This window comes from Podarcis liolepis (assembly GCF_965112155.1).
Source record: "Podarcis liolepis genome assembly, chromosome: 13".
Lineage (NCBI taxonomy): Eukaryota > Metazoa > Chordata > Lepidosauria > Squamata > Lacertidae > Podarcis > Podarcis liolepis.
The window spans coordinates 31,227,948-31,240,214 of record NC_139573.1 but is presented as its reverse complement, the minus strand read 5'-3'; the positions used below and the strand labels follow the sequence as shown (position 1 = coordinate 31,240,214).

Sequence of the window (12,267 nt, the reverse complement as noted above, 5' to 3'; positions counted from 1 at the left end):
CCAGAGATTTATGCGAGGAATGTCTGGTGAAGTTTCAGAAGTCGCAGCTATATGAACAGACCGATTTCAGGGATATGGAGGTGGGACCTTCTGTGGGCGAGTAAGTTATGGGACAAAGAGCTCTGCATAATAAACTATTTTATTTTTATTTATTATATTCATATCCACCCTTCATCAAAAGATCTCAGGGCAGAAAACTATGCCAAGCAAGCCTACCCATCTGTTCATTTGCATCCTTTGTAGAATTCTTTCTGTGACATAGGATTTGGACAACTTTAGTGGGCAATTACGGTGTGTGGTTTAAGTGTAGCATCTAGTCCACCCATACCTGCACTGGGTGGGAGATCCAGTGTCAACATGGAAGAGTGGATAAAAGTGAAAAAAATAACCATGGCTTTTAAGGCCAGGAACAGGAAAGGGAGTGAGATGACCTTCAGCCAGCATCGCTCCGGAAATGGTGTGCAGAGACCAGAACTACAATCAAACAGATGACTTCACAGGTTGGCAGGGCACCAGGAGACTGGTTAACGTTCAACCATACTACTGCAAGGTGCAGACTGGTGTAGCAACTTTTGTTCTGTATATGTGACACAATTCTTATGGGAAGCCTAAACACAGTTTCTTCAATGCTATCTCAAGGACATCAGCAGAGCCAAGCTCTTGAACCCCATTTCCAGCATCAAGAGCTGAATCCTAAAATGTATAGTGAACGGCATGCATTTCTCTCACTGCTGCAGTCACCAAATCCTGCTTATTTTAAGGATTAACAGGCAGACCTCCCTGAACCCTGGCCTTGTTAAACTCTTCCCCCTCCTTACCAACTTTACACATTTTTAATTGACAGCCTCTCCTTGGGAAGAACAGTTAACAGGGTTGGTTGGTGCAAAGGTTTATGAACAGCTGATGGAATTAAAAGTAATAAAAAAAGTTCCAGTGTGGTTTGGGCTATATGGAACTCCACCTTCAGGAAGGTAATGTTACCGCGATTACGTGAAAAAAGTCGATTACGTGAAAAAAGAAAATTCACATATTCCACATATTCCAACAGCTGCTTCTGATTCTGAAAGTTCTACTCTTGGCACACTTGATGAGTTAAGCCAATGCACCAAAAAAATTATTTAACCTGCATTTAAAACCAGTTAAAGTCAGAATATTTAGCGTGCCCCAAACCTCAACGTTGATTTATTTTTGAGAAACTCAAACTATTTACAAGCTCGCCACAAAGCGCACTACTCAGAGAGGCCAATGCTTTTTTTCATTCTCTCTCCAATAAATTTCCCCTGGCCTAATCAAGCAAGTCAATCAGCTTCCCAATATATATATATATCTATTACAATCCTAGTTCGTTTTCAAAGTCGCCTTTTCCACTAGGCTGTTGGGCCAACCCTACATTTCCCCAATGAAACAGGGCCTGAGCACTTATAAAACTGCATCCGGGCATATTCTTCCATTGTCCTTTCTCCCTTCCTTCCACTCAGCCGCCTTCCCCTCTTCAGAATTCCAGTCTGCCACTCAGAAGCTAATGTTGACACAAAGAAATCAAGCCCATTTGCATTGCAGGGTTGGGTTTAAGTTTTTATTTGTTTTTTTAAGCTTTGGTCTATACAAAAAAATCCCTTAGAGAAATAATAATAAAATCTTCTGAAGTACATTTGCAGCTACATCGATCCCTTTTCCAGTGGAAGCCTTAAGCCATCACATTGAGAGAGCTGCTTTTAAAAATGCATTAGAAGGAGGAAGAGGGTTGGGGGTTGGGGAGGGGGGGAGGAGGAAGAGAAACACGCCAATCACCAGGAAGGGTGGGGTGAGAGGAGGAGAGAGGAAAAGGAGGACGACTCGGGGTTAAAAATGTGCAAGAGATGGTCAGTAGAAGGACAGCTTTCTTAAAACAGTTAGTTGTTCCTCTTTGCAGGAGGGCTTAAGAGATTCTTCAGCTGGGGCGCCAAAGCCCCCAGAGACATTTGTCAAGGGCTAAAAAACAAATGAAGAAGCTGGGAAATGCAAAGCTGTTCGTTTCTTGGCAAACTCTCACACCCATTGGCTGCTCTTTATTTAAAAATAAAACCCAGAAAGTTAAAAAAAAAAAGTATAAGAAAGGGAAATTGTTTTCTTCACTTCCTAGCTGACAACGCATTAGAAGTGCAAACAAGGGAGAAAATATATATATATCTAAAATGGCAAAGAGTTAGTTTTGCACCACAAATGGCTGGGGTGAGGGAAGTTTGTGTGTGTGTGTGTGCTTGAAAAATACTCGTACAAGGACCCAATGGCAGTTTTGAGAATGCTTCCCAGATTTAGGGAAAGTTTGGTGAAGCGGCAGAGGGGATAAACGGGAGAGGTTGATTAAAGTCAGGGGGAAAGGAGCTGACTGCTGATAAAAAGTTATTACAAGATTGTTAGAAGCAGTCCTGGGTAGGGGGGTCTGGGGGGAAGGTCTTTCCCATAGGCCCACAGGAGGGGGAAATGGTTTCGTTTTAGAAAATAAAACCTCCTCGCAGGGAAAGGAAGAGTTTGTCATCTTTCTCAGGCACTTCTGTCTCCCAAGTGCCCCGGAGTTGAGCACTGAGGCTGCCCTCTTCTGTGTTAAGAAAACATCTGTGGAGCAAGAGAAGGGGGGGGGAGAGAAGGGCATGTCAGATTTGCAAGATACAAAGAACTCAGCAATGCTAGAGAGCACGTCTCTGTTTGTGATATAGGAAGTTGCTTTATATATCAGGGTCAGACTGCTTGGTCCATCAAGCCCAGTAGCCTTGTCTGATAAGCAAAAGGTCTCTTGGTTCCTTGTCAATTGAGTAGCAACCTCCATTTTTGCCAGGAAGACAATTTGGCAGTCGGGCTGTCAAGAACAACCCCTTTTGTTTTTAGGCACTGGCAAATTTCTAGATCTCAGGTGCAAAGATTTCTCTCTCTTTTGGAATAGCCATTCCACCAGTAGGTGTTGAAAATAAGCAACTTTGGAGGCGACACAATGGGAGAACTTTTGGACAAATTCGCAAAGGACTTGTCTACTAATGGGCATTAGCCACAACAGCCAAAAGTGAAACAGCAGTATTTATTTCTCTTCGTACTAGAAGCTAGGGACAAGCCGCAGGAGCCCTACCATGTCTTAGAGGGGCAACTGGATGGAGGCTGCTGGGAGATAAACAGTTGGAGCGGGCGGACATTTGGTCTGACCCAACAAAATATTCTGCTTGTAGCAAACCTGCAAAGCTTTGTTTTGTCTAGGAATTGGGGGTGGGGAGAGACCACCACACAAAGGCCATGCTTGGATATCATGACAGGAAACAAGCCAAGGCTCCCCCTCCTTTCTTCTCCCCTCCAGCATAGCCAGCAGGATCTTGAAAGCTGTTCCTTCCAATTTCAGTTAACCACAGTTTAGTGTTACATCCGAATCCTAACAACTGCGGCTAACGTTTGACCAAGGTTTGCAGAACAAGCCAAGTTTCATATGCCACGTTTGGAAGCTGGCTTGTTTCAAACATATGATAGTCAATGTCATTTAGTTTCTTGGTTCAGAAGACACAACACGCTACGGTTAAGCAAAAACTTCAAACTTCCTGCTGTGGTTGCACAGGAGAAAAATGGTGTGTGTGAGTGAGTCTAGACGAATTCTCATTTACCATGCCATTTGAACTGGGCTTAAAAATTAATCCAAGTGTCTCCCTTGATTTTAGCTCAGGATTTTCTCCAGGCCTCTCTAGAGAAATCACACCTGCAGGTTATCCATTTTCATTTGGAGCAGGGAAAACACAACAACAGAGAGACATTTTTGAAGGCAAATAAAAGGGCGCAGAGAGTGTTTGTACCCCCAGGAACAAGAATACTGTCTCCGTTCTCTGTTGGATTTTGATTCAACTCATTGTCCGGTTCCAAAATGCATGGGGAGATGCTCTTACCTTGAGCCCTGCCCAAAGAGCACCTTAGGAAAGAACATGGTCCGGGTAAGCGCCCCGCACGCCATCGCTGTATGCATCCATGGGATAGTCCCCGTCCATGTCCATGTCCATATGCATAGGATCCATGGGGATGTCGGAGGGGTACATGCTGCGGTAACCTCCATCCAGCTCTATTGCAACGGAAAAGGAGAAGGTCCCGTGTGCTTAAATGTTATAGGAGAACAGGCAGTGGTGGCTGGTTTTTTGATGAAAGTTGGGCAGTGCCTCACCAAGCTTCCTTTGCTCTGAGCCAGCTCCCACCTCCCCACCTCCTAGAAATTGGGACCTAGGGACAGGGAGGCTGACAGCTCGTACTTACCATCTGCGTATGGCTCATGAATGGGTATCATGCTCTGGGCCTGTGGAGAAGAGACAGATGTTCACACAACATGGTAGCAGAAGCCTTGCTGAGACCACAGGTTAACCCAAAGATGCTCTTAGGGTATTCTAAACTCAGGTTTCCCATGGCAACCTCAGGACAACTGCTTTGTGGGCTAATATCTTCTTTAGCTGAGTTTGTGCCACTGAGAGAGCTGCAAACATCTGGGTTGCCCGTGCCCAGAAACCAGGGTGGGAGTGGATTCCCTGGATCCACAAATGCTTGATGAGAGAAAACCCAGTCTGCTGAACTCCTAGCCCATGAGTAAGTGACCAACCCAAAACCAGAGTTGATGGGATACAGCAGAGGTGGGGAACTTGTGCCCTCCAGATGGGATTCCAACTCCCACCAGCCCCAGATGGCTGGTCAATGATCAGGCATGATGGGTGTAACATAGAGAGACACAGGCTTTTCTGTCCCGGGGTAGAGGCTTGGAGGCTATACTTGCTAAGCAAGTGGTCCACCATGAGCAGGCCTCTCTGACTGTTTTTAATGTACTGTTAGTCCCTTTGGCCACTTTGACCATTTTCAAATTATTCATGCAAGTGAAGCTCTCTAAAATGATTCCAACCACTGTCCTGAACTTGGCCAATCAGGTTTAGATTGTTCGCCAGGCAGAAAAAAACACACTAACTTTAGTGGGTAACAAAACACGGAAACAAGAGCTTCAGGGAAAGGATGATGACAACAGGTCACTGGAGGCCACCAAACAATGGGTTGGGCAAACATCCAACTGGGTTACTTTAAGGAAGTTGAGTACATTCAAGGTCACATGGGATGCTGACCAGGGTATTTTATGTCTTGCTGCTGGCCCATGTGAAGTGAGGGCCGATTCACATGTCATGCAGGCAGCTATGGCTGCATGGCCTAGCATTTTAGTTTCTAATCAAGAGCAGGTGCCAAACTGATTGGAGCAGTGAAGCAGTTTGGTGGAGGGAAAGGAGAGGAGGGCAAGCCTTTTACTCTCATGCTGTTTTCCTGATGGAAATTGCTCCCACAGGCGCCATTTGTCCTGGAGGACAGCACTCAACACCCCTCCCTCCCGAAACCACTGCTGGACTTCATTTATAAATAAATAAATAAATTGCTAGATCAAAAAGTAGTTTCCTGGGAAATGTGTTCTTTGGTCCCAAGAGTGATGCAGGAACAAATATAGGTTTTCCTAGAACACAGCTGGAACAACACTGCTATGGTGGGAGTCACCTCATGAGGCGATTGTCTTGGGCCAAACACTTAAGTTAAATTTTGAACCCTTGTCCAAGGCTGTTAACACCACTGAACATGAAGAGGTGGGGCATTTCTCTCTCTCTAATAACACTGCTTGAAGCAGGGTCCCTGCAACAGGCAAAGGGTTTGTCTTGATGACCCAGAAACCCCTTCCGGTTCTCTTATGACCAATTACCGTATTTTTCCGTGTATAAGTCTAGGTTCCCCCCCCCTAAAAAATAATGTCAAAAATTTGGGGGCATCTTATACACAGTGTCTTATACACTGATAGTAAAATACACATATTTTTTCTTAAATCAGAGTCCCCCAAAATAGGGGGTGTCTTATACATGGGGGCGTCTTATAGACGGAAAAATACGGTATGTTAGGACCAAATTGCGCAAGTATGAAGTGAGATTCAGCTGCCCGAGATTCCAAAATATCTTCAAATTTTGAATGCTGTGGGGTAGTTTATTTATTCCTAAAGTCCCAATATTGAATGTTATAACACTACCGTCAACTTTAAGTACTCTGCGCACCTTGATTTTCCAGAAGTCATTCATCAAATGTCCAAAATAAGAATATACATTTTGCAAGCAAACTGAAGGTGAGTAAGAAGACTGGGGGAAGGTGGGGGGCAAGGTCTGCTCTGGCTCCAAGTTGTCACACTAGCCCTTCCCTGCCAAAACATTATAGACACTCACTGCTTCCCAAGCGGCAGGATCGTGTTTGAAGAGTGAATTGGTAAGTTCTACAGAGACGCGTTTCCGATAGTCCGGGTTCTTGTCTTCCGAGATGCGGAACAGCACAGCTGCTGCGTATGTAGCTGGAGGGAGAGAGGGGGTGAAATCAAGAGGCCCTTTAGCAAATCTCCCATTTTGTTAACACCTATGTTGGCAATGGCTGTGTTTTACCACCTTGGTGGATTTTATTCCTTTTTAATTTTCTCGGCTTCCTTTTCCTTTGCCTCATCTATCCTTGCTAGAAAAGCCCAGTGAATCCGAGAACTGCCTTCAATGTCTGCTACATCACATCAGTAGCTCACAGGCATTTTGCAACCAATATCCTTTCTTCACCTGACTTTTCAGCCAGCTGACTCTGTACTATTCACTGTCAAATTTCTATTGCTCAGTTCATGAGGTCACCCAGCTAAATCCTTGCATAACTCCTGGATCCTTTATCGCATTAAAAAGATCACTGGTCACCAACAAGTCTCTTCCAATTTTTATCTCCAACGAAAATAGTGAATAAAATAGGACTGGACCAGACCATGGAACAACTTTCATCAGTTGTTTTTCTCCAAGTTGGACATGTTCCCAGAGAAAAAACGTTGGCTGCATTCAGGCTTCACACTAAGCCGTAGTTTAGTGCAATGTGAACAATAACTATAGCTTGTTTGTAATAAGCCAACTTGAAATCATTGCTTCAGTTAATACTAACCACAATACCAAGTTTGGACAAAAGGAAGCAGTTATGCAAAAGCTGAAGTGTAAGCTTCCAAACCTTTTCCTCCCAGCAACTCAGAAGGAGGATGAGAGAAAGGGGAGCATGCAATCTAAGGCTTGCTGGAATTTGTTTGGCCCTGTCTGTGTTGTGCTAAACTACGGACAAGCTTGAGATCCAACACAATCCTTGTTCATCTTCCTTTTAATGGATTCCATTTCACTGGAAAAGTCAAATGCTGCATTTTCCTTTCTCAGAGAAGAAACAGTTGCCTGCTTGGAATCACTTAACTCTGAGTAAGCCCATGCTGCCTTTTATATACAAACCCCAAACCATTTGCCACTCTCACACATTTAATCACTCTTGTAATGTTTGTTGTAATGCATTTTCAACACTAGGTAATTAAGCTAATTGAACTGTTGAATGGAGGAAGCTGGAGCATGCAACAGCAAAAGGAACCACACAGAACTCTGTATCTTAGAGGGAGAAATGCGCGTACAAAGCCCATTACCTGTGCCTTCATTCCGGGAGTGGAGGAGCTCCATCAGCGGTGCTGAGGCCCCCTCTGCGTCAATGGCGTCAGCTGCTTCCTTATCTTGCGCCAGTTCACACAGAACACCAGCTGCCACACGCTGGATGTTTTCCACTGGAGAGTACAGGAGCTGCGGTCAGGGGGGAAGCGAACAAAGGCAGGAAGTGTAAGCAAGAGAATGTTTTCTATTTCATTCCGTTTTGCTCCCTGCCCTTCCTCAACGTTCCTTGTGTATCGTGTCCCTGCTAGCAAAGGACTATGAAACCCTGCTTTATGTACAATGCCGAGGTGCGGTGGGTGCATGGCAAACATTCAATTGCTGTTGTTATTAAATGGCAAGAACACACACACACACACAAAAACCTGATTCAAGCCAAACTACACAAGCAAGATAGGGAGATGAGCAAGACCTTGAGAATACAGGTGATGCTAGGTACCAACGGACAAGAGCCACCAAGAAAGCTTCATGGGGATTTGCTTCTCTCTGCTCCAAGTCTAGTTTACCTGACTCAAGGGTGCCAAGTCCCACCCACACATCCCTATGGCATTCCTCCCCTCCTCTTGGATGCGCACACCTGCACAAAGAGCGGGATGGTGTTCAGGCGGAAGATCTCCATTCGGTTCATGGGGTCGCGAGCCAAGATGTGCAATGCCCCCGTACAGCCTTCCACGATCTCCTCCATCTTTACCCCATCCTGAAGGAGAAAGAAATCTGTTAGGGGCTGGATATGCAGAGCAGCCTGTTCCTTGGCTTGCACCCCACATGTTATTGCCACACTGAAGGTGACTATTGCTCCGGAGGTGCAAAATGAAACGAAAACAGGGACCTGCTGTATTAAGGGGGCTTTCAGCCGGCTAGGATCCCATGCCCAAGCCAGCACCCTCCCTGGCCTCTCACCGTGTAGGGCTGCTGTGTGCCGGCGGCTGCGTGGCGCTGGGCGTCTTGGTGAGCCTTCACCAGCAGCTGAACCAGGCGCGGGATGACGGCGGCTTCCTGCAAGGGGGCGTGGTTGGCTGGGCACAAAGCCAGGTTGCGGATGAGGCCGATGGTAGCCTATGAGCATGGAGAAGAAGGAAAGAGGCACACCTTGAGGACACTGGCCAAGGGCAAAACCAGGTAGTTCTGCAAGGTGCTGGTGTTCGCCATCCCTACCCCACCCTCGGCATTTGAAGTCAGAAAACAGAGCAGAACAATGCAGTCCCTGCGCCTTTGCTCCAAATTAATACCAAACACAAGAGCACCACTGGATTAGGCTAGCCAACAGAGCAATTGCTCTCTCTCATACCCACCAACCCCCTTCCCTCAACCTTCTTCCAGGAGGAAGACTCTCTTCTCCCATCTGCACCTAGAGACCCCATGCCTGCTATAAGATTATATAAGAGAAAAGCACCACGTCCTTCAGCACTTGCGTCATCTAAGCAATCTGCACAACCAGCATGAAAGGTTGGCTGGTGTTATTCATCACCCCCATATTACAGAGGAGGCTGCTCTGTCGAAGGTTGCCCAATTATCTTGCAGCTGAGCTGCAATTTGGAAGCAAAGCCTTCCTAGCGAACAGGTAAATGCACTTAGCCACTGCGCTATACCAACCGGCCATACAGATCTTGGACATCTAAGCAGATTGCTCCCATCGTTCCTACATCCACAGCATCATTCCCCAGCACACAAATTCAAATTCCACAGTGCGGCAAAGAGCCCCCTGTAGCTTAGCTGAAAGTAGTATTAGGCGGGCTGTACCACCTTAATGGAGACCATGTGATTTTGAATTATAAACCCAATACATGGAATCTAACAAAGGGACAATATGAATGGACTCTCTGCACCCTTACTGTGGCAAAAAGTCGGTTATTGATGAACTGGAAAAATAAAAATGCAGCTCCCTTCCACAATTAGATTGAAGATAGGTACAAACTCACTACACATGAACAGGTTGGGTAGAAACGTAAACTTGCCATGGACAAAATCAACAATATAAATACCGTAATAGGTTATAGTCTGGTTAACTACAATAACCATTTCCTGTAATGTATGCAAATCCCCCACCCCCACTCTGTTTTGTTTTCTACATGGGTGCTGCTTCTTTTTCTTCTTCTTTTGCGTCTTATCTTCCTCTGTGCACTTGTGATTACGTACTTTTTAATCTTTCAATAAAGAAAAAGGATACTTAAAAAATGTTGGAGACCCACGTGATCAAATGCTCCCTGGTGTTGATGAAACCACTTGGCACAGCCAAGAGAGAAGCGCAAAGGAGAAAGCTAAACTACTAATACTGTAGCTTTCCGTGATGATCAGGGAGTTTCTGACATGGAGAAAGATTTAACCATGACCGCCCATTCTGACATGGCACAGCCTCCTAGGACTGTGCTAGATTGTTTTCCTGAACATGTGAAAAGCCACTGCTTTAGCAATCTGAGCCTGATACGCTTGAAGTAAGGCACACTATGTACGTATACACAAAACTGCTCAGCCAATGGCCTCCCTCCACTCATACCTTGATCAACGGCCACTGATTGGGCTGATTAAGCAGCTTGACGATGGCGGGGATGCCATAGTTCAGCCGCACGGAATTCTGGGCCATCTCAGCCTCTGGGTGCCGGCTGGTGAGGTGCCTCAGAGCACAGACAGCCGGCTCGGTGATATCCTCTTTGTCTCCCGCCCGGAGGATGGTGTGTATCAGGGCTTCCACTCCGTTCGACTGGGTGACCAGGGTCTTGTTCTTGCTGTTGTTGCAGGTCAAGTTGGAGAGGGTGCCGGTGGCACAGGTCAGCACATTGATGTCGTCCGAACTCAGCTGGTTCACCAGGATCTTCAGGACACCATCAAGACCCTCCTGTGGGTGGGATAGAAAAAGGTCATGAGACGACACCACGGGGCCAGACAATTTTGTTAAAGGGAAGAAAGGAGTGTGGGGAGAAGTATTCCAACATGTTTCTCTCTCAAATTCCCCTTTCTCGAACAGGAGTGTCATGAAATTTTGCTACCACCTCTCCAGATCAGAAGCTAGCTAAACCCTAAGGCCAGGGTGGTCTGCTGGAATCCCCTAAGCCAAATATGGCCGCCGAGGAATGTCACCTGGCCCCCTAGCTGCTAACGCAAGAGCAAAAAAGAGGAGTGAAGGATCGTCAATGCTTTTCCGCAGCCCTTTGGGGATGGAGCCTTGCCCTATTCCCCACTCCACCACTCCCTTCTCCAAGTGATCCTCCAAAAGAAGCAGATTGCTGGTCATGACTCTGCAACTATTAGGAACAATTACTGGCTGGGGCTTAAGGGTGGTTCAAATTAAAGGTGCCCGTGGAAAATATACTGCTGCAGAATGCAGAAGGCCCTGCCCAGTCTTGCTCACCTGCTTTGTGGCCACATCTGAGAGGTTCCTCAGAGTCCACAGGCAGTTCTGCACAAGCCTTGGGCTGGAGCTGGTCAGGTGCTTTCCCAGAGCTTGCATGCCTCCTGTTGGGATGTGTTGGGGGGCGGGGAAAGGAAGAAGAAGAAGAAAAGAGATAAAAAATTGTAATTTATTTATTTTTACTTTGATTATTTGGACAAGAAGGAGTGTGTGTCCAAACAGTGTTAAACCACCACTAAATAACTAGCATTTAAACCCTGTCTTTCCTGCTGGAAAGGAAGCTGGATGTAGCTCACAGAACAGCTGCAGCAATGCTATTATGCACGGCACAAACTGCCAAGACAGGCTGCGAGAGGGAGTCCGACAGCTCTAATTAATGTTTTGCGGGTTGATATATATAATGAAGCAACACTAAGAGCATTTCCTTGACACAAATCTTTGTTGTGTGTTCAAGACTATGCTCAAGAGGAAGTCCGATCACTGCTTTTTTTCAATTATACAGGTAAGGAAACCAAGACTAGCGAAGTGACTCGCCAAATGCTGCATTATGTTAAAATCCTTACAATAGCCAGGCACCGTACACAAGAAGTCAGGTCCTGCCCACAGGGGCTTAGGATTTAAGAATGTCAAAGGCAAAGATCTTGTTCAAGTTCTAAGTCTAACTCTTTCAGCACTAGACCGTGGTGTGATGTTCTTTGCTTACTTGTAGAATGACTGTGCACAGGTTTTACTGTAACTGAAAGGCTAGCTATTTGCCCCGTCTATAGCAATGATGCAGCAATGATGGTATTGCCCTGATCAGTGCCTGGAAAACCCCACTTGCAAGACCCATGGTTGTTCTGAGCTTTTAAAGAAACAGTATCCTCTAATCAATTTGTACATGCTGAACTAGTTCCTGGGAAGGTACTGAAAGCTGAGCATTCCTGTATCGCTTTGCACGTTCTCAAATGCAAAGTGCAAATTTAGGGAACATACTTTGCACAGTTAATGAAGAGAACCAATTGCCACAGTGCACTCTTGAGGCACCAGCTGCTGAAGACAGCAAAGTATGACGCCAGATGAAGCACCCCTTTCCCAGACTCCTAACAAAGCGTTCCACCACTGTAGCCACTCACCGGCTTCCACGATGGCTGGCTTGTTGCTGGGGCAGACGGAAAGGACCTTGAGGACACGGCTGGTGGTCCACAGCAGTTTCTCATATGAGTAGCTGCGCATAATCTGAACAAGGGCTTGGGGGCCTCCGTTGGCCAGGATGATGAGCTGCAGAAGCAAGCACACAGAGTGATGATCTCCTGCTTCTCTGGGCATGCACAGAGAATGGCGCCTGTCCATTCAATCGTTTCCCCAGAACTTAGGGCATGTTTTCTCCATTTCATCCTCTCCATCAAGCCCATGAAATGTAGCCTTTTCCTTGCTGTTTGTAGACAA

At 46.1% G+C, this 12,267-nt stretch overlaps 1 protein-coding gene across 3 annotated transcripts in view; it reads right to left on the bottom strand.

Moving 5' to 3' along the window:
• Window positions 1-1,562: 1,562 nt before the first annotated feature.
• JUP (junction plakoglobin) overlaps window positions 1,563-12,267 on the bottom strand; it is a 58,996-nt gene continuing 48,291 nt past the window's right edge. For all 3 annotated transcript variants that reach the window (XM_083472335.1, XM_083472337.1, XM_083472336.1), the window contains exons 6-15: window positions 11,955-12,099; window positions 10,840-10,943; window positions 9,988-10,326; window positions 8,394-8,549; window positions 8,071-8,190; window positions 7,475-7,625; window positions 6,225-6,346; window positions 4,255-4,294; window positions 3,897-4,066; window positions 1,563-2,595 (exon numbers count right to left, since the gene is read on the bottom strand). In XM_083472335.1, coding sequence (XP_083328461.1) covers window positions 3,921-4,066; window positions 4,255-4,294; window positions 6,225-6,346; window positions 7,475-7,625; window positions 8,071-8,190; window positions 8,394-8,549; window positions 9,988-10,326; window positions 10,840-10,943; window positions 11,955-12,099 — 1,323 coding nt within the window. In that variant the 3' untranslated portion in view covers window positions 1,563-2,595; window positions 3,897-3,920. The remainder of the gene's footprint in view (window positions 2,596-3,896; window positions 4,067-4,254; window positions 4,295-6,224; window positions 6,347-7,474; window positions 7,626-8,070; window positions 8,191-8,393; window positions 8,550-9,987; window positions 10,327-10,839; window positions 10,944-11,954; window positions 12,100-12,267) is intronic.